Source organism: Cervus elaphus, chromosome 29, assembly GCF_910594005.1.
Source record: "Cervus elaphus chromosome 29, mCerEla1.1, whole genome shotgun sequence".
Taxonomy (NCBI): Eukaryota; Metazoa; Chordata; class Mammalia; order Artiodactyla; family Cervidae; genus Cervus; species Cervus elaphus.
This window is the reverse complement of record NC_057843.1, coordinates 2,525,293-2,548,359: the sequence shown is the minus strand read 5'-3', so window position 1 is coordinate 2,548,359 and position 23,067 is coordinate 2,525,293. Positions and strand designations below refer to the sequence as shown.

At 37.1% G+C, this 23,067-nt stretch overlaps 1 protein-coding gene across 7 annotated transcripts in view; it reads left to right on the top strand.

Annotated features, from left to right (window-relative positions):
* Positions 1-23,067, top strand: part of NEK1 (NIMA related kinase 1) — a 122,978-nt gene that overhangs the window by 31,196 nt on the left and 68,715 nt on the right. For 6 of the 7 annotated variants that reach the window (XM_043890863.1, XM_043890866.1, XM_043890865.1 and 3 more), the window contains exons 12-17: positions 5,919-5,978; positions 6,217-6,276; positions 6,371-6,418; positions 6,585-6,659; positions 12,069-12,232; positions 22,755-22,857. In XM_043890863.1, coding sequence (XP_043746798.1) covers positions 5,919-5,978; positions 6,217-6,276; positions 6,371-6,418; positions 6,585-6,659; positions 12,069-12,232; positions 22,755-22,857 — 510 coding nt within the window. The remainder of the gene's footprint in view (positions 1-5,918; positions 5,979-6,216; positions 6,277-6,370; positions 6,419-6,584; positions 6,660-12,068; positions 12,233-22,754; positions 22,858-23,067) is intronic. The other variant, XM_043890864.1, reaches the window with a different exon arrangement.

Here is a 23,067-nt window from a genome sequence, read left to right as displayed (position 1 = left end):
CTTGCCTTCTCCCTCAGAGTCCAAAAGTCTGTTCTGTACATCTGTGTCTCTTTTTCTGTTTTGCATATAGGGTTATCGTTACCATCTTTCTAAATTCCATATATATGCGTTAGTATGCTGTATTGGCCTTTATCTTTCTGGCTTCACGCTGTATAATGGGCTCCAGTTTCATCCATCTCATTAGAACTGATTCAAATGAATTCTTTTTAATGGCTGAGTAATATTCCATGGTGTGTATGTACCGCAGCTTCCTTATCCATTCGTCTGCTGATGGGCATCTAGGTTGCTTCCATGTCCTGGCTATTATAAATAGTGCTGCAGTGAACATTGGGGTGCACGTGTCTCTTTCAGATCTGGTTTCCTCAGTGTGTATGGCATAATCATTTTAGTGAGTGAGGAGCGGGGACTTTTTTTTTAAGTAATAGAATGGAAAGTAACAGACTCAGTTACACACAGTAAAAGTATTTTATGGAATGTGTGTGTGTATCTTTATTGGGTCTGAATGTGAACTATCTTTCTTACTGTGGGTTGCTTTTAGAAAAAGTTTGAAAGCTTCTGTTCTTTAAGTATTTCAGTATTATTGTCATCTCATTAACCCTAGTGTTAATGGGGTTAGGTGGTGAGATACATGGTTGGCTTAAGTGAAAATTGAAATAACTAACCTAAGTTTGGTTAGGAGTTGGGATCTAATAACACAGTGAGGAGGTCGTATAGTTCTGAGAACCTGCTGCTTCTGTCATTTTGTCAGGGAGCAAAGCTACTATTTATTAATAGTCATTGGGTGAGATTTAATACCACTTATCACATTGCTAATGTAACTTTGAGTTAAAACATCTATAAAATGGATATTTTATGATGGTCATTTAATTAAAATGACAAAACACGTGTAAGAAAATCATTATTCTCCTCTTACCAGTTTATCAACCCATTTGATGGTATCACATAGTTTAAATACCATCATTTTATTGTGCTCAAGTTAAATAATGTATTCATTAAATTAATTACATTTCCTAAGGAGGAAGTTATGTTGAAATTATGTATCATGTTGCTTTCTTTTTTTTTTTAATAAATTTTTATTGGCGTATAGTTGCTTTACAATGCTGTGTTAGTTTCTGCTATACAACAAAGTGAATCAGCTTTTTGTATGCATTAGTCCCCTTTTTTGGGTTTCCTTCCCATTTAGATCACCACAGAGCATTGAGGAGAGTTTCCTGTGCTAGACCATAGGTTCTTAACTGTTATCTGTTTTATACATAGTAGTGTGTGCATGCTGGAGAAGGACATGGCAACCCACTCTAGTGTTCTTGCCTAGAGAATCCTGTGGACAGAGGAGCCTGGTAGGCTGCTGTCCATAGGGTTGCATAGAGTCGGACACGACTGAAGCAACTTAGTATGCATGCATGCATTGGAGAAGGAAATGGCAACCCACTCCAGAATCCTTGCCTGAAGAATCCCAGGGACGGAGGAGCCTGGTGGGCTGCCGTCTATGGGGTCGCAGAGTCCGACACAACTGAAGTGACTTAGCAGCAGCAGCAGCAATGTGTACATGTCAACCCCAGTCTCTGACTTCATCCACCCCTCTCATGTTGCTTTCTAAAGTGGGCAGAAATTTTAAATATCTTTTTTGTTTTGGTGAAAGAAAACTTTTGATCACTTTCTACTTCTTTTTTGTATGTTGTGAGCTATACAATGTATCTTAACAGTGATCTGTTGGGATTAATTTGATTAATTTTATTAATTTCATATTGATTGTGAATTATATTTTTTTATATTATTCTGAATTCACTTTTAGAGTTTTAGTGCTTATTTGTTGTAGTCATTTTAAAAAATTTAGGAAATTGAAGCAGTAAGTAGCAAATGAAAGTAATTTTTTATAACATTGACTTTTGTCAAAATACAGCCACTACTGAAATGGAATTGTTAGTGGAGATACTTTACTGATTTAATCAGATGCTGAGTTATTTTTATAATAATGTAAATGATCACTGAAATAACTTTTTAAAGTAACATTTCCTTTCCTTTGAATTGAAACCTAACAGGTGAATATTTTTATACATTGTTTCTTGTTATATATTTTTTCCTAAGGTAGCTGGAAAATTTAAAAACTGCTGCATGATACATAACTTAAGAGTTTTCTGTAAATACTTTTAATCTGTTTTTGGTATATTTAGAACTATACTTTGAATTGTTTGAAAAATTTGCCCCTGTAGTAGGGGATGTTGATCACAAAATTGAGTAGCTAGCACAGGATATAAAAGAAAGAAATCCATGGGTCATTTATACTTAGGAGCACACATGCAGAAATCCTTAAAAATGTTTTTAAAAAAAGTTAAGTTAAATCAAGCAATTTATCAAAAGAGTAATTCAAAACTTACTAAATAGGATACATTTCAGGAGTGGAAAGATGGTTCAACAGTAGGAAACTGGTTAATTTCACTGTTAGTAGATTAGAAGGAAAAAAATCACATATTTGGCCAGTCCTGGTGTCTGAGTGATTCCCTGGGCCCAGCAAAGGGACCAAGTTTCCAGAGCCTTGAAGACAAGGGGTAACACCCCAAAATACAGACTCATTTTCCACTGTACCTTCATTGGCCGAGCAGCTGCCAAGAACAAAGGTCGCATCTCCCGATACCTGGCAAACAAATGCAGTATTGCCTCATGAATCGATTGCTTTTCTGAGGTGCCCACCAGTGTTTTTGTGGAGAAGCTTCAAGAACAAGTTGAGGAGCGACTGTCCTTCTATGAGACTGGAGAGATTCCCTGAAAGAATCTGGATGTCATGAAGGAGGCAATGGTTCAGGCAGAGGAAGCAGCTGCTGAGATTACTAGGAAGCTTGAGAAACAGGAAAAGAAACGCTTGAAGAAGGAAAAGAAAAGGCTGGCTGCAATTGCCCTGGCTTCTTCAGAAAATAGCAGTGCCCCGGAGGAGTGTGAGGAGACAAGTGAAAGACCCAAAAAGAAGAAAAAGCAAAAGCCCCAGGAGGCTCTTCAGGAGAATGGAATGGAAGACCCATCTGTCTCTTTTCCCAAACCCCCAAAAAAGAAATCTTTTTCCAAGGAAGAGCTAGTTAGTAGTGATCTTGAAGAGACAGCTGGTACTGGAAGTCTTCCCAAGAGGAAGAAATCTTTTCCCAAAGAGGAAGCAGTTACTGACCCTGATGAGTCAGAAAACAAGAGGGTCCCCAAGAAAAAGCGGAAATTGTCCAAGGAGGAGCCACTCAGCAGTGGACCTGAAGAGGCTGCTGCCAGCAAGAGCAGTGGCTCCAAGAAAAAGAAAAAGCTCCGAAAGCTATCCCAGGAAAGTTGGAATGGACATCTTCCTAGTGGGACATAACTTCCAGAGGTATTCCCCATCCCATCCCCTAGAGCCCAATAAAAATAAAACAAATTAAAAAAAAAGATCATATATGAATTATCTCAGATACTGAAAGTTCAGTAGAATTTAACTATAAAAATTTATTTGGTTGTTTACATTAACCATGTATAACTTTTTGTATGTCCCTCATACCTCAATAAAGTGGTTTTTGAAAAAAATTCAAATTTCTTTGATTCAAGAAATAGAGGTGAAAATTCTTAACTTGACCCAGTTATATATACCACATCAGGCATTATACATAATGATGAAAAGTTGGAAGCATTTACATTAAAGTTAGGAACAAGACAAAGATGTTTGTAATGATACTGTTATTTGATGTTATCCCAGAAGCCTAGCCCATGAAATTAAAAAGAGAAAGAAATAAGAAACATAAATATTGGGAGAGATGAGAAAATACAGACATTTACAGATATGATTCCCTACCTAGAAAATCCTATTGAAGCAGCAGAACACTGATAATGAATTCAATGACATGGCCTGATAGAAGTTGAGCATGTGACAGTGAATAATTAGAAAAGGAAATAGACACTCCCTCAGTTACTATAGGATAGCCCTGCTGTGAAAAGTGCAGGATAACTGTGCAAGAAAGGACTCCACATCAGTGGAATGTTATTTATCAATGAAGAAAGCAAATGCAAATAAATAAGCATAATAACAAGGGTTATTCTGAAAATAGTGTTGAGCAACAGAAGTGAGATACAGAAGAATATATGTTGTATGATTCCATTTATATAGAAATCAGAACATTAAAAGAAAACAAAACTATATTGTTTAGGAACATGTATTCAAGTGGGAAAGCAACAGAGACAAGTCAGGTAGTGATTAGTAAAGTGGGGATGGTGGCTGTCTGTCTTGTGGAAGGACATGTGGAGGGTTTCTGTGTGTTGACAATATTCTGTTTCTTGACTTGGGTAGTAGTTACTGGGTTTTTCCTTTATTTTTGAGAACCTCTGTATCTCCTTTATCTACTTTTTTATAGGTGGCTTTATATCATAGTTTAAAAAAAAAGAAGATGGATAGATGACATAGAGAATTCCAGAAATTGGAATTTATTGTGTGATTAATGTGTATTTGAATTTATTATGTGATTAATGAGGCATTTCAGGCCTTTGTGGAAAAAGATGTATCAGCCAAGAAATGGTTATGAGATAACTGGATTTTCCAGAGAAAAACATTAGATTCCCAATCATTCCATGAACAAAAATTTATTCCAGATAAATCTAAAAATAAAAATCTAACTTTAATATTTTAAAATCTAAATTTAAGTTAGATTATATATAACTTCTGAATATAAAAATGAAACTATCTAAGTGGCAGAAGCAAATGAGGTCTGAAATGTCTTCTTTGGTAAAATAGTTTATGCCGATAGCATAAAGGAAAAGACTGGCAGATTTAACTATATACATTACAGACTTCTGTATAGTTTAAGATACAATAAACAGCTGTTCAAAGACAAAATGTAAAAAAAATTTGCAAATCTAAAATGCTCTTTATTTTTCATAATATGCAAATAGCCCATAAAATTAGAGCAACTATAAAATAAGACGAACAATTAGTGTATTAAAGAAGAAATGTAATTATCTAATATACTGGAAAGTGTTCTTAGTCTTTCCAGATATTAAAAATTTAAGACATTGATAATGCTCACTATTTGTGACGTTATGAGAAAATGAATTCCTTGATGGGAATATTAGTTGATGCAGCTTCTTGAGGTGGCAGCTTTTCTCAACACTTTAATTTCATTATTACTTTATGATTCCATCTACAAATTACCCTTCTGAAAGACTTGCATATGATACAAAATGTACCTACAAGAATGTTTAACAGTATGGGGGAAAATTGGAACCAACCCAATGTCCTTCCTTCAAGAGTAGTTGAATAAATTAATTATATCCATGGTTTGGAATATCACCATTGTTAAATTGTTTACCACAATGTGGAAATGTCAGGGAGCATTGTTAATAGTGAAAGACATTTTTCCATCATAACACATTATTTATTATATTTATGTAAAAAGTATAAAAAGCTAAGACTATGTGTGTATGTATATACACATGTATATAGTTATGTGTGTATTCATGTTCATAAAACAGTCTCTGAAAGGATACTTACGAAAATGTTAACAATGGTTATATCTGGAGGTAGGGAGAGAAGTTAGGTGTTAACTCTTATTTCTTTTTTTTTTTTTTTAAAGAAAAATTTCTTCAGAGTTGGGCTTTCTAGATGACATTCTGTTTATATAACGTTAGAGAACTTACAGTTAGCATCTCTATCTGAGTACTGTTTTTACTGGATGATTTCTTTGGATCCCGTGTTTCTCTTTTTTGAACAAATAGTGTATCAGACACTTAAGTGGTTCCTTATTTTTTTTTGAGGGATGATGTATTTTGAAAGAGAGTTATGGCAGTATTGGCTTTACTTTTTTTCTTATTTATTTATTTATTTTTTTACTTTTTTCTTATTTTAAATTTCCATACATTTGAATTTTTCAAATGGATACCTCAAAATCCTAATCTAATTTGTAGTTTTACTTTCTGTCCAGGCCCATCAAACCCCAGTGAAGAAAGTGAATCCTCGAGAAGAAAGGAGGAAACTGTTTGAGGTATAAAGACATCTGTCTGCTTATTTTACAGCTTTGTAAAACTAATTATGAAAAAAGAAGCAAATTTTATAAAACCTCCAAACCTTTCCTCCTTATTTCTTTCAAACAAATACCTCTAACTTATTTCTGTTTTTAAACCTTCCAGGATATACGTCTACCATCGGTATGCTAACTTTACTGATTAAGCTAGAAAAAGTAGTATTCATTATTGATTTTTTTTCTTTTTTTTTAATTTAAGGAAGCACCAAGAAAAAGAAGATTGGAACTGACTGAAAAAGAAAAGAAACCTAAGGATCAGGTAGTTATTTCACTGTTATTTTTCTTTTCTAGCCAAGTTGGAGATGATAATTGTTTTAAGAGTTCTAAGAAGTTTGTCTTTAAAATTATTGCAGGTTAGTCTGCTGAAGGCTGAGCAGGTGAAAAGACAGGAAAAGGAAAGGGTGAGAGGATCGTCCATTTTCCCCAGCACGCTCCACCACCTCCCCACACACATGCCCCCCCTTTTTTAAAGGAATACACTGGTTTCCATTTTATTACTAAGTATATTTCATGTGCTTTATATTAAATACTTGAAATGGTTTTTTATATGTTTCTTTCCCCTCAAAGTTGGAGAGAATAAATAGGGCCAGGGAACAAGGCTGGAGAAATGTGCTGAGTGCTGGTGGAAGCGGTGAAATGAAGGTAGGTCTTGGGTACCCGTGCATGTACACTGCTGCTCTTTAACTCGGGTTTCACCCTGCTGTGTGAAATGAAATGTATACATCTGGCTTGTTTCTACTAGAGTTCTTCAGCATCTGTTAGGACTTCTTAGTTTTCCTGCACATATTATGTAACTTGTACTGATAATTCGTATGTGACAGTTAAAATTGCTTAAAAAGTTTGCTGAGAAGGCTGTGATTCACCATTCCTACGCCATCTTTTTAAAATCACACACCTGGCTGTGTGCTCTAGTCACACAGAGCTGAGGACCAGACCGCAGTCTCCCCACTGCACACGGCTGCTGCAGCTTCATCCCCACATTTGTATTCTTTTCACCTGATGGCCCCTGCGCGCCCGCCCTCCCTACTCCCACTCCCCACTCCAAGCATTTACTTAGATGACCAGTGACCCAGCTAGCCATGGACCTAGATAGGTTAGTTCAGACATTTTCTTTAGGCAGATCCAGACTGTATAACCTTGGGCAAGTTACTTCACTTTTCTGAGCCTTAATTTCTTCATTTAAAAGAAAAATTTCAAGAGCAGTGCACAGAGGTTGACTCTCAAGGGTTCACATGTTAACTTCCTTTTCCTTTCTTTGTTCTGCCAGTCTGAATCTTGCGTTTTCTCTCTTGCACTCACAGCATCCTTTCCAAATCTGTGGTAGGCTGAATTCTAAGGTGGTCCACAAATTCTTGACTCCAGGTATTACACCTAATGCTCTCCCCTCCCCTGGAGTGTGGTGGAGACAATTTGGAGTGTAGCAGCCGCCTTGGTCAGGCTGTGTCCCATGGCATTGCTGATGCGATATTCACTCCTGTGGTCCCGTCACTGCTTTATTATAAGACTCCCTCATGGCAGGCTGAAAGGTTAGAAGGTCAGGGGGACAGCTTCTGCTGGCCTGGAAAAAAGCCCTTGTTCACATGGCAAGAAAGTATTGGGATTCTCTGGGAGATCATCTGCTGGCTCTCTGGCCAACAGCCAGCAAGAACATGGTAAACTTAGCCATGACAGCATAAGGAAATAAATTCTGCCAGGAACCAGTGAGCTCAGAATAGGTTCCTGAGCCTCAGATGAGAATTGCAGCCCTGGTTGACACCTTGGTTTCTGCCTGGTAAGACCCTGAACAGGGGACCTGCTATCCATGCCCACACTCCTGAGACACCTTAGGCACATGGGTGTGCCTTAAGCCATGGAGTTTGTGGTCATTTATGGCACAGCAGTAGTAAATGAATATATACTATTATTCCTCTGTATTGTAATTTTTAATTCACATAATCCACAACTATTACTTAAGGTCTTTAAACTGACTTCCTGGGACCCATCTCAATAAACTTGGTGTTTAGGCACCAAGTAGATATTAACTAGAATTGATTACCATTCTTTCTTGTTTCTTTTTCCCTAAAATTTATGATTTGAATAAAAGTTTCTCTGTTTTATGTAGACATGGTCTTCCCTGGTGGCTCAGATGATACTACATAATCATCGTATACAGTCATTTTTTACTGCTGTGCAATAAATGACCACAAACTCCATGGCTTAAGGCACAGCCATGTGCCTTAAGTTGTCTCAGGAGTGTGGGCATGGATAGTGGATCCCCTGCTCAGGGTCTTACCAGGCAGAAACCAAGGTGTCAGCCAGGGCTACAGTTCTCATCTGAGAATCTGCCTGCAATGCAGGAGATCCAGGTTCTAACCTTGGGTCAAGAACATCCCCTGGAGAAGGGAATGGCAACCCACTCCAGTATTTTTGCCTGGAGAATTCCATGGACAGAGGAGCCTGGCAGGCTACAGTCCATGGGGTGGCAAAAAGTCGACATGACTGAGAGACTAACACACACACGTTTTTTACTGTACTATCCACTGTACTGTGACATTGACCTTACTACCCTCTGAATGATAAGGAAATGTCAGGATTTGGCCCATTCTGAAATAACTAACCCATGTCTTTTATGATCTGAGAATAAAAACCTATCGGAGTACAGGCCCTGAGATCTGGTCAAGTATTTTATATCAAGTTCATGATTAGTGTTTAGAATTTGGTCATGTTTTTCTTTTCCCTTTGCATCTGTCTTCTTTATGCAAGAAAGCATCTTTTTTCCTATGATGTTTAAAGCTGTATTTAATCCTAAAGTCCAGCTTTATCAATGTTTGATAATAGTGTTAGATATTATGTGCTTATTAAGTTTCTGCTTTGCTTCGTAAACTTCTATACTGATTTCTGTGAGGATTAGTAAAACTATTTTCCATAACATAAAGCAGATTCAGTGCTAGTTTCTGTACTTATTCCCCATGAGGTTTGTAATAGTTAACTTCATAGGCTGTTTGATTTCTGTATTATTGATAAGAACCTGGAAGCTTAGTAAAATTTGAATTGAATGAAGGAGAACCCTCAAAGTAAAGATAAAACAAAAATAAACATGAAGGGAAATATTTCAGAGTTCATACTATTATTATATACTTATAAATATTAAGACATTTTGCATAGTATAAATAACCAACTGTTTTTGATTACTTAGTGTCTGCAAAATCTGGGACTTACTTGCTTTATCCATTTTTTTCCTTTTAGGTATTTTTTTCTCTTTTTTTAAATTGCAGTTGATTTGTAGTGCTTTATCTGTTCTTTATCTATCTTTTATGAATCTGTGTTCTTAGAAAAATTATGAAACATTCTATGTATAGTTTGATTACATAGATAACCATGACATTTAAGAGACATTCTGTAGTTTGACACTGTGTTGGAATACTCCTCAGCAGTGAGAAGGAATAGCCTGTTAATACACACATTGACATGGGTCAGTCAAAGACGTGCTTAGTGGAAGAAGCCAGGCACATATTGTGTGATTCCATTTATATGGAATGGTAGGAAAAGGCACACCCAGTCTCTGCAACAGAGGGAAGATCAGTGTTTCCTGGAATGAGGGGCCTTGGGTCCAGGTGAGAAGCCTGAGGGGACTTTTCTGGGTGATGACTGTGCTTTCAGTTGTGGTAGAGGTTCCATGGGTGTCTGTGTTTATTAAAACATCAGTATAATTGGTGACTGAAGTGATGTTTAAAAGATTCCATTGTTTCAGTATTCCAGTACAGTGTTCTCAGCATTATTTTGAGTATAGATATCTTTAGAAGTGAAGTGGCTCAGTCGTGTCTGACTCTTTGCGACCCTATGGACTGTAGCCCACCAGGCTCCTCCGTCCATGGGATTTTCCAGGCAAGAGTACTGGAGTAGGTTGCCTTTCCTTCTCCAGGGGATCTTCCCGACCCAGGGATTGAACCCAGGTCTCCCACAATGTAGGCAGATGCTTTACCTAGGCAGATATCCTCAGAGATATGAGTATATACATGATTTTTGCTGAATAGAAACCTTGAACCTCAAAGTTAAGGTGATATTAGTGCCAGACACTAAACTCAAGGAGCAACTAGTCTTATAGGAGCTGTGACCACCTTTTTTTTTTTGGAATAATAACTTTTTTTAAAGCACCTCAGCAGACACAAGAACTGCTGGCACATTTAAAAAATAATTTTTATTATATTTCGACTTCACCATGGGGCATACAGAATCTTCCTTCCGCAACCAGGGATCAAACCTGTGTCCCCTGCACAGGGTCTTAACCACTGCTCCGCCAGGGAAGTCCCTGTGACCACCACTTAGCAAAATTCTGATTCTGGGAATCTTGCTTGAGATGCAGGTTTGAAAATGTGTATGAAGAGCACCTTGATGGAGTTTCCTGCCTAATTAAGTATCTTCCTTGTTTCTAACAATCTTCATTTCTTGCTTTTCAAGCTTCTTGAATCAGTTATCTGTATTTATCTTGAGCTGATTTTTAAAAACCAAGGCTTCTTATAATATTGTATGTAGCTTCTTTTGTCTAGATGTTAACACAAATTTTACCTCATTGTTGGGTACTGAGATGTCTTTTGTTTGGTGCTTGTCTTTTTCTTAGCCCGACTTCCCCATTAGGATGTCGTCACCTGAGAGCTCCTCTCCCTCTCCTGTCAGTGTTCTGCTCTCACCTGCGTTTGAGCACATCCCCTCCACTTGAGTCACATCAGTTTGTCTTCCTTTCGGTGCTGTTGGCCTTGCCTTTGAGGGTCCTAATTTCCTCTTCACCCTGTAGTTCTTGCACCCTGAGCCTCTGTATCATTGTGCACTTACTCACTCTCATCTTTCTGACCTGTTTTCTGTGAGTTTTCCATGTGTTTGAGTGCATGTGTCTCTGAGGCTGCATCCTGCACCTTCGCCCTCGTCCGGTGTTACCCCTGCAGAGAACCAGTTCCCTGTACTGCCGGCTTTTTCTCTGATTGCCTTTCTTTACTCACAGGCTGCTTGACTTGGTGTCAGTGCAGCAGCCTTTCACTCAGTTTCTCTGTCTTGTTCTCTCTCTTATTCTTGTTTATCATGTGTAATTTTACTTACCTGCCTAAAAGCGGTCTTAGTGCACTTTTCCTGCTAGAAAGTGTAGAAAGTGTGCTTTCTGTTATTGATTATGTGAACTCACACACCCCGGTTGGTCAGTTACCTGTAAGGACCTTTTCTGACCAAGTGTAACACTCCCTGTTTGCCTTCCTCATAGTTACCATCATCTTCATACGTCCTTTCTTTCCCTGCTGCCAACATCCAAACGTATACCTTTTGGTGCTTTTTTTTTTACTTTAATACCATGGATCATATTTAATCATTTAATCTGTCTGCGTTACCTTGTGTTAAAGGCTGGGTTGAGTGTTTTTCTCCAGTGACTTTTTTTAAGGTATTTTTATTTCTGTTTTTTTTTCTGTTTTGTAAATTTGCTCAGTACTTACTACTGTGGTGAGGGTCTGTTGCCATTCATTTGGAAATGAAATGTTTTTCTAGCTTTGTACTTTGTTTCCCAGTTTGTTTGTAAACTGCTTAAGGATGGATATATTGTTTTGCTTCTTTGTATTCCAGTGATGTTTATATCTTCATTGCTTGTTGAATTGGATTTGGGGTATGTTAATTGCTGTATGTTTTGTTAGGTATAATTTTGAGTGTTACAAAAGCAGGCTCTGTTTTACGTATAAACTATACATATTTAAACTTAATAGGATGGGATCACATAAAATATATAAGAAACTTGTTGCAAAACTTGTTAAGACCAGTTTTTTTTCCCACCGTTAAATAAATTTAGTGATAATTTATGTTTTTGTTACATTGAATTATGCTTTATTGTTAGTAACAAGGTATACTACTTTTGATTGTTAATGGTTATAATATAATAGGAAAACATTTTGCTCTAGGCCCTGTGTTTATCAGTATGTTAAATTAGATAATTGCTTCGTAAGAGGCAAGTGTTGAGGTTCACTTTTTTCTTTTGAAGGTAGTACAGACCTTTGAGGCCTTGTGAGATAAGCATGTGAGAGCTTTTTGTTTGATTCCTAGGCTCCCTTTGTGGGCAGTGGAGGGGCCATGGCTCCATCATCTTTTTCCTCTCGAGGACAGTATGAACATTATCACGCTATTTTTGATCAAATGCAGCAACAAAGAGCAGAAGATAATGAAGCTAAATGGAAAGGAGAAATACATGGCCAGAGGCTTCCAGAAAGGTATGGCTGTTCTGCAAAAGTCACTGTGCTTTGCTTTAGAGGGAGTAGTGGAAGTCATTGTGTGTATTTATTGACAGAGGAATCCCACCTGGAGTACATCTAGGATTTCCCAGAGGGCTACAGATCACCACCACCCCTCTGATGCTGATGCTCTTGGAAAACTTGAAAAGGTTTAAAGGTGGTGTCTAAACAAGTCAGTATCAACGTGTTGGAGTGTAATGATCCATAAATTCACCCTTTGGTATAATTTTGTCTTTTGTCGTGTACAGCCAAATAACACCACTTCCCTGGCTGTTTTTCTCCATTATATATAGACAGCTTTTTGCCATCTGAATATAGTCATTTTCTTCTGTTCAAATTTGGCCCTTGATTACATGTGACAAACATGTAGCTCTTCAGTTAGGCCTAATTTATGGCTTATATTATGCTTATTTTTGTTATGGGCTGAACGTATTATTTAAAGGAACATGTGATAACTTTAAACCACATATGGTTGTAATAACTTTATCTATGTGCTTTAAATAAATCATAATATATTTAAAATGGAATTGCACTCTATGTAGAACTCCAGAGCATGTTTTAGGTCTTCCTTTTCCACATCACTTGGAGCCCCACTTTTCTCATTGTTGTTTTCTCTTCACGTTCATCTTTGATTGATGACTCACTGTGATCCTGTTCACTAGGTTTATCCTTTTTCTCCATAAAATTAATCTGGTAGCACTCAAGTTTTAATTTGTAAAGTTCCTTTTTTAAAAAGTATGCATATTCAACTTTTTAGATTTTCTTCTATAAAAATATTCTGGTAAAGGAACAACAGATATCATTTTATGAAAATTTAATTTGTCATTTTTACAGAGAATTTTTTTGTGATAAAAATCTTTATGGTTCTCCCAGTTATAAAAGATTATTAAAAGGTAATTGAGCAGAGATAAATAACTGAAGTTCATATAAATTACTGTTATGAATTATGTACCATAAGCTGAAGTATTAAGCTAGTTGTAGATACTTCACATTTTTTGAGAAAAGAATGCTACAGACTTACACATGTGCATATTTTTTATGAAATAGTAATGAAGATTTTGTGTGAGGTTTTTATCCTGGGGTATTATTGGTCTTTCTAGTATATAATTTGTATGGCTTTGTTTTAATTTTAATCAAATCTCCTAAAATAAATGTGTATAGTGTAAAAGAAAATAGGGAAAGTTGTGTTATGCTTCTTCACACTGTTCATCTTCCAGCACATTTCTTGATTCTTCACAGTTGGAGTGGCAAGTAAGGGACTGGATTGTTGCATGTGCATCAGGCTCCCAAATAACCTTGAAATATTTAGATATGTTTACACTTGAGTTTCAAATTGTCTTCAATGGCTGTATATCTCAGTTACTTCTGCCGCTGGAACACAGCTTCCATTCAGGCTTTGTTTGAGTTTCATTATTTTAATTTTCAGCTTTTAAACCATCTGTGGCTGTGGAGATCCTCTACCATTTCCTTTCTGCCAACTTGGTGGGCTTAGCATTACTCAGATACATGGTATACATTTTCTTATATTGCTTTGAACCTGTCTTGATAGATGATAGATATTATTTATTGAACCCTTACTATAAATCAAGTTATATTTATTAATCACAGCATCCCTTTTAATTAAAAGGGATTATTTAATTAAAATTTTAATTTAAACTTAATTTAAATTTAATTAATTAAATTATTTAATTAAAATACCTAATTATGTATTACTCTTTTAATCAAAATGAAGAAACTAGGACCTGCAGAGATTTAAAACTTGTGCATTGTCAGGCCACTAGTAAGCAGTGGAGGTAGAATTTACACTAAATGTGTCTCCAGTTAGAGTTCAGCTCCTTGAACACTGTTGTGTTCAAGGGACTTCTCAGCTTCTTGAGATACTACTAATGAATAGGTGAAACAGTTATTGATTTCCTTGGTTGTAAAATTTCTAAATAATGGATACTTTAATGATTATCCATGATCTCAAATACTGAATGAACTTTCATGTATACTCATTGAATTTTGTTTAATTTTTTTCTGAGAACATGAAAGAATTGGTTAAAAAAACTGGAGATCATTAAGTATCATATAATTTTCAAGAGGCAGATTCTATAAATTAAACTAGTTTTCTCCATGTTGATTATAGGCAAGACTACAGATAGAGCCTGCAAACATCCTAAAAGGAAACAGTCATCACTGCAGTGCAGTATAAATTCACAGAGAATAGATTCTGTCAGATACAGCCTTTATTTCTTCTTAGAGTTACAGACTGGAACTGTAGTTCTCAAACTGTGCTGAGGCAACCTGTAGCGTCACAGTGCCTTGGATATTTCTCGGTTTTGAGGGACACACAGCTGTATCTGTCAAAGTGTAGACCATAGTGTTAGCAGCATTGACCTAACTAGTCACTGACTGGAACTGCTAGGTATTTCTGTTGGTCTAGAGGCACTGTGAAAATTTTACTTAGATACCTAGTAGAGTATACAAACTTCAGTAGGATACATCTTATAATTTCATATAGCCATGAAATTAAAAGATGCTTGCCCCTTGAAAGAAAAGCTTTGACTAACCTAGACAGCATATTAAAAAGCAGAGACATTACTTTGCCGACAAAGGTCCATCTAGTCAAAGCTATGGTTTTTCCAGTAGTCGTGTATAGAAATGAGAGTTGAACTATAAGGAAGGCTGAGTGATGAAGAATTGATGCTTTTGAACTGTGGTGTTGGAGAAGACTCTTGAGAATCCCTTGAACTGCAAGAAGATCAAACCAGTCAATCCTAAAGGGAATCAATTCTGAATATTCTTTGGAAGGACTGATGCTGAAACTCCAATACTTTGACCCCCTGATGCGAAGAGCCGACTCAATGGAAAAGACCCCGATGCTGGGAAAGATTGAAGGTGGAAGGAGAAGGGGACAACAGAGGATGAGATGGTTGGATAGTATCACTGACTCAGTGGACATGAGTTTGAGGAGGCTCCGGGAGATGGTGTAGCACAGGGAAGCCTGGCGTACTGTGGTCCCATGGGGTTGCAAAGAGTTGGACACCACTAAACCACTGAACAACAACAAGTATACGGTTGCCGGGGGCTCTCAATTAGACAATGTAAGGTGAAGAAATATAAAGAAAGGTTGTTAGGTACATTAGTCATTGGTTAAGGAATTATATTCAGTGGATGCTGGTTAATATTTTGATGTTGTCCAAACTTAAAACGTTTTAGAAGCACGTCCTCTTGAAAGTTTTCATTTTTAAGGAGGACATAGAAAAAATACTCACAGGATATAATCATATTTCCAGAAGACATGAAGTGAAGAGAAATAGTAAATATGTTGTTATGTCTCCTCCAGTTCGAATATTGATTCTTTTGGCTTGAACTTTGTTGTGTCATTGACATTACAGAGCATTTTCTCCATACTGTCATAACTTCCATTTTTATAATTTGTATGTCATTGGCATATGTGGTCAGTTCTTTTCCCTGACCAAACTGAATCAGCAAACTGAAATCTATAGTCCTCTAAGACTTTAATATTATCTTTCTCATATTTTTGGTAGCCTGTATTTGCTTCTTCCTTCTTTATTGTGTTATTTTTCTTCTTCCCTTTTTATCAGTAACTTTAAGATCATGGCATCTGGTCCCATCACCTCATGGGAAATAGATGGGGAGACAGTGGAAACAGTCAGACTTTATTTTTGGGGGCTCCAAAATCACTGCAGATGGTGACTGCAGCCATGAAATTAAAAGACGCTTACTCCTTGGAAGGAAAGTTATGACCAACCTAGATAGCATATTTAAAAGCAGAGACATTACTTTGCCAACAAAGGTCCGTCTAGTCAAGGCTATGGTTTTTCCAATGGTCATGTATGGATGTGAGAGTTGGACTGTGAAGAAAGCTGAGTGCCGAAAAATTGATGCTTTTGAACTGTGGTGTTGGAGAAGACTCTTGAGAGTCCCTTGGACTGCAAGTAGATGCAACTAGTCCATCCTAAAGGAGATCAGTCCTGGGTGTTCATTGGAAGGACTGATGCTGAAGTTGAAACTCCAGTACTTTGGCCACCTCATGCGAAGAGTTGACTCGTTGGAAGAGACCCTGATGCTGGGAAGGATTGGGGGCAGGAGGAGAAGGGGATGACAGAGGATGAGATGGCTGGATGGCATCACCGACTCGATGGGCATGAGTTTGAGTAAACTCCGGGAGTTTGTGATGGAGAGGGAGGCCTGGCATGCTGCGATTCATAGGGTTGCAAAGAGTCAGACATGACTGAGCGACTGAACTGAACTTAGCTAGTCCAACTTTGCTTATATCCTTGTCTTAATAACACACCTCCTCCATTAGCTTTAGACTTTAGTTTTTACAGCACTTTTAGTTTCACAGCAAACTGGGGTGGTGTAGAGGTTTCCCACATGCTGCCCCTTTACCCTTGCCAGCTTCTCCCACCAGAGTGGTTATTTTGTTACAACTGGTGAACTTAGGTTCAGTTAGCTTTTATGATTAGAACCTCAATCATGTGAGACCAGCTTCTGAAACCTTTGAGTGCCTGTTTTGTTTTTTTATTTTGAGTGCCTAACATTTGTACTTTACTGAGCTTTTATTTTCCCAAGCCCTTTTCTCTGTATTGCTTTATTTGAGTAAAGCTGACAACAATTCTGCTTCCTCCGGTAGACATTATGGCACTTAAACAGAGCAGGAAGCTTAATGAATACACCCTCAGCATCCTTTTTTCATTTCATTAACCCTATACCACCTCAATTCTTCTATACCATATTGACTCATTTTTCGTTACTCAAATTATTTCTGTTACTTAGATTGCTGCCTATTTTCATGTTTTCACCTCTTGAAATAAGTTTTAATCATCCTTCAAAATTTTTAAATTTCCTTTATCAGTAAAGGTTTTGAGTCATGGATATGAGGTACCTTACCCAGATCCACTTATGCATGCATTTGTAGTAAGATGGAAAATAAGTTACTTCTTTTTTTCTTGTCAAGATAAAAAGGAGTTTTCTTTTTAGCCTGTTTTAATGTCTGTATTTCACTTTCCAAATTCCTAATTTTTTAGTATATATTTGTGGCTTATACAATATTTATATTAATCATTCCTTTGCTCTTAATCTAGATTAGTGTTCTACTAATTTTAAGTGGTATAATTTTGGAACTCAAGAGATTGTCTGTTTAATTTGTCCAAAATAGAATATGCACGTGTAAATTCTTAATAATGTTTAATGAAGAGAATGACTGTAAAGAAGCTCACTGATTTTTTTTCCTCTATCCCTCAGAACCTTGTACACATATATAATTTGTGTTCACAGTTCAGTACTGTTTTACTACATCAGTGGGGGATAAGAATATGAGTATGAATTCTTCTTTTTGGTATATATTAAGTAGTAAATGGAAATGCATTTGAAAAATGAAGACAGTATAGGTTTCTAAATATTATAAGGAATCACAGAATCAGTTATAAACTAGTTTTGTCCTCTTGTTAATAAGGTGTATTACTATACAGTTAGCAAAAACAAGACCAGGAGCTGACTGGCTCAGATCATGAACTCCTTATTGCAAAATTCAGACTTAAATTGAAGAACATAGGGGAAACCACTAGGCCATTCAGGTATGACCAAAATCTGATCCGTTACAATTATACAGTGGAAGTGACAAATAGATTCAAGGGATTAAATCTGATAGAGTGCCTGAAGAACTATGAATGGCGGTTCGTAACATTATACACGAGGCGGTGATCAAAACCATCCCCATGAGAAGGAAATGCAAAAAGGCAAAATGGTTGTCTGAGGAGGCCCTACAAATAGCTGAGAAAAAAGGGAAGTGAAAGGCAAAGGAGAAAAGGAAAGATATATCCATCTGGATGTAGAGTTCCAAAGAATAGCAAGGAGAGATAAGAAAGCCTTTCTCACTGATCAATGCAAAGAAATAGAGGAAAACAATAGAATGGGAAAGACTGACGATCTCTTAAAGAAAATTAGAGATACCAAGGGGACATTTCATGCAAAGATGGACACAGTAAAGTACAGAAACGGTATGGACCTAACAGAAGCAGAAGATATTGCGAAGAGGTGGTAAGAATACACAGAAGAACTATATCAAAAAAGATCTTCATGACCCACATAACCACGATGGTGTGCTCACTCATCTAGAGCCAGACACCCTAGAAGGCAGAGTCAAGTGGACCTTAGGAAACATCACTACGAACAACGCTAGTGGAGGTGATGGAATTCCAGTTGAGCTATTTCAGATCCTAAAAGATGATGCTGTGAAAGTGCTGCACTCAATATTCCAGCAAATCTGGAAAACTCAGCAGTGGTCACAGGACTGGAAAAGGTCAGTTTTCATTCCATCCCAAAGGCAATGCCAAAGAATGTACAAACTACTACAGAATTGCACTCATTTTACACACTAGCAAGATAATGCTGAAAATTCTCCAAGCAAGGCTCCAACAGTACATGAATCAAGAACTTCCAGGTGTTCAAGCTGGATTTAGAAAAGTCAGAGGAACCAGAGATCTAATTGCCAACATTCATTGAATCATAATAAAAGCAAGAGAGTTGCAGAAAAGCATCTACTTCTGCTTCATTGACTATGCCAGAGCCTTGGACTGTGTGGATCACAACAAACTATGGAAAATTCTTCAAGAGATGGGAATACCAGACCACCTTACCTGCCTCCTGAGAACCTGTGTGCAGGTCAAGAAGCAGCAGTTAGAACCAGACATGAAACAACAGACTGGTTCAAAATTGGGAAAGGAGTACATCAAGGCTGTATATTGTCACCCTGCTTATTTAACATATATGCAGAGTACATCATGTGAAATGCTTGGCTGGTTGAAGCATAGGCTAGGATCAAGATAGCTGGGAGGATTATCAATAACCTCAAATATGCAGATGACACCACACTTATGGCAGAAAGTGAAGAGGAATTAAAGCGCCTCTTGATGAAGATTAAAGAGGAGAATGAAAATGCTGGCCTAAAACTCAGCATTCGGAAAACTAAGATCATGGCATCAGGTCCCATCACTTCATTGCAAATACGGGGAAACAATGGAAACAGTGACAGACTTGATTTTCTTGGGCTCCAAAATCACTGCAGATGGTTACTACAGCCATGAAATTAAAAGATGCATGCTCCTTAGAAGAAAAGCTATGACCAACCTAGACAGCGTGTTAAAAATCAGAGGCATTACTTTTCTGACAAAGGTCCATCTAGTCAAATCTATGGTTTTTCCAGTGGTCATATATGGATGTAAGATTTGGAGTGTTAAGAAGGCCAAGCACTGAAGAATTGATGCTTTTGAACTGTGATGTTGGAAAAGACTCTTGACAGCTCTTTGAACTGCATGGAGATCAAACCAGTCAATCCTAAAGGAAATCAGTCTTGAATATTCATTGGAAGGACTGATGCTGAAGCTGAATCTCCACTACTTTGGCCACGTGATGCAAAGAGCTGACTCATTAGAAAAGACCCTGATGCTGGGAAAGATTGAAGGCAGGGGGAGAAGGGGACGACAGAGGATGAGATGGTTGGATGGCATCACCAACTCAACGGACATTAGTTTGAGCAAGCTCTGGGAGTTGGTGAAGGACAGGGAAGCCTGGCCTGCTGTAGTTTATGGGATTGCAAAGAGTTGGACACGACTGAGAGACTGAAAACAACAAAATTGCTTTGATAGATTTTTATATGTTGGACTAACCCTGCATTCCTGGAATTCTGTTTTATACATTTTTATCTTCAGAGACAGATACATTTTGGGCAATAGTTGATACTCAATGATAAATGAATGAGAAGAAAAAAGAAATAATAGTAAGTAAAAATCACTACAGGTTTTCAGTTTGTGATTGAAAGCAACGGATTACGTGTACCTGATCATTTAAACTAGTTTAGGAAAAGCCATTCAGTAAAGCAGAACTTAAATAGATTACATAAGTAAATAAAATAGTTCTATATATACATAAATGGTGTGAACATTCTTTTAATCAAAGCTGTTATGTGTGTGGTCATGTTCTTATTAAAATAATTTGTTTCTGCTAAAGTATTTGAATTATTTGATTCAGTGAATCAGATCAGTCAGTGAATATAAATTACTGTACGTCAGTTGAAGTCCCACACTGACAGACATTGGACATACAATCTTAGGATGGGAAATCAAGCATAAAAATGTTACTGATGTTTTACTTCTATAAAGGTTAAAAGGTGAAGTCAGTTCAGTCAGGATACAAAGCAGAGATTCTGTCTAATTGTGTGCAGTGGTATAAGCATCCAGGACTTCTCAGAAGAGCCTTATCAGTAGACACAGTTTCAGGTGACATGTCTGTGTGTCATACTGTTTGAAAGTTTATCTGCCCTCTTTAGGCCCAGTCTTATATAAATGAGGCTGTAGCAGACCAGAATACAGCCTTGCCTATATATATAAAGGACATTTTCCTAGCCACAGCAATCAGAGAAGAAAAAGAAATAAAAGGAATCCAAATTGGAAGAGAACTAAAGCTGTCACTGTTTATGGATGATATGGTACTATACATAGAAAGTCGTAAAGACACTACCAAAAATCTCCTAGAGTTCATCAGAGAATTTGCTCAAGTTTCACAATGCAATATTAGTAACCAGGAAAGGCTCTTAACCAGGTATAGAGATGATCTAATCCTAGGAGATTCCGGTGGTGAAATTTCACAAGAATCTCTTTTAAACACTACATAAGTTAAAAAAAAAATAATAAAAAAAAAAATAAACACTACATAAGTTAAGTGAATCTTAGGCCATTATCGCCCATAGCTTTATGGTGAATCAAATTTAAAATTTTTACAGCTTAATTTCACATTTCAAATTTTTATATATCTCAGTTCAGTTGACCCTTGAGCAATACAGGTGTTAATCTGCTTATACTTATAGTCATCCCTCCATTCTGAGGTTCCCCTGCATCTGTGGATTCAACCAACTATGGACATGTTGTTTAGTTGCTCAGTCGTGTTGGACTCTTTGCAACCCCATGGACTGCATCACATCAGGCTTCCCAGTCCTTCACCATCTCCCAGAGTTTGCTCAAACTCATGTGCATTGAGTCAGTGATTGCCATCCAACCACAGGATGCCACATGTAGTCTTGCAAAATACCCACAATAAGTAGACCCACGTGGTTCAAACTTGTGGTGTTCAATGGTCAATTGTAATTGTTAAAATATAAAAGAAATGACTGTTTGGGGTATGAAAATCAGAAATGTTTATTGGAAGAGAGAAGGCATTATCTCATGTATTTTTCTGAACATAATTATGGTCCTAAACATATGGTGCTGCACTTTATGAAGTTGGTGTGCTTTCATAGCCAATATCCAAGATGCACAGCCAATAACTTCCTAATCTTTCTAGATGTTCAAAATGTTACTGACTTTTTTTTTTAAATTATGAAAGTACAACACATTTACAGGAGACTTGGAAAATACAGAACAAAGTTCCATATGCGTGTGCATGCTCACTTGTCTCTGACTCTGTGACCCCAGGGACTATAATCTGCCAGACTCCTCTGTCCATGAGATTTTCCAGGCAAGAATACTGGAGTGAGTTATTGTTTCCTTCTCTTGGGGATCTTCCCGACCCAGGGATCAAACCCGCATCTCCTGTGTCTCCTGCATTGCAGACATATTCTTTACCACTGAGCCATCAGGGAAGCCCCTGTTTTAACCATATTTAACTGTATAGTTCTGTGTCACTAAGTACTTTCATGTTGTTGTGCAACTCTCACCATCATCCACTCCTGAATATTTACCTTCCTAAACTGAAATTGTGTCCCCATTTAACACTAACTCCCTACCCCCAACCCCTGGCATCTACCAGCGTACTTTCTGATTCTGTGATTTTGACTACTCTTGGTACCTTGAAATGTTACTGATATTTTTTCATTGTTGTCTAAGCCCAACATGTTCACATTCTTTTGTAGTTGTCAGAGAAAGTTATAGAAACATAATCAGAAAAGATAGGAAAAAAAAACACGCCTTTAGATTTTTCCCCTAATCTGTCCATTTTACTTTTTAATAGTTGTGACATACAAGGAATTCAGATTTCACTTTTTACCCTAATTTTTAAAATTCACATAAACTTTTCATTATTTTTGATGACCTTTGAAATTGCTACTTTGCAGCTTTAATCTTTTCTACTGATCAGTATATTTGATGCAGAGTTCTGAAATAAGCTTAACCACTTGGAAACTATGGACAGTCTTCTATAAGTATGGTCTGAAATAATTTTATGTGTCTTTAAGTAGCATAGATTAAATGAACACAAAAGAAGATTTGTTAAGATTTGGTATAGTAGCATAGATTTTGCCCCTTTTTAAAATAATAGTGGCTGATTTAGGTAGTTGATTCTGACATGTAGCTATTGATTCACTAAACAGGAAGACTTGACTTCATATCAGCCTTCATATTTTTCAGATATTTCTAAAGAAAATATTTACGTGTAATTTTAAACTTCTTGTAATATTTGATGTTCAGAATTTTTGGTTTTGCTGTTTGTCCAAATTCCTCAGGCAGAAGGGGCAGCCAGCTATGGAAAGAGCAAAACAAGTAGAAGAGTTTCTACAGCGAAGACGGGAAGCAAAGCAGAACAAAGCTCGGGCCGAGGGGCATATGGTAGGATTTTGTTTTTGAGATTTTTGAACGTAGTATTCAGAGTGAAGGTCTGAAACAAGGTAGGTATAAATGACAGGAGTCACCATCCTTTACAAACACTACCTCTGAACATTTGCAGAGTATTAAACCTCTCTTTGTGCTATTTCTTTTATGCTAAGTGTGAAGTTCTGTTGTTGCCTTAGTTAATTGAAAGTTCATAGCTGCATTCTT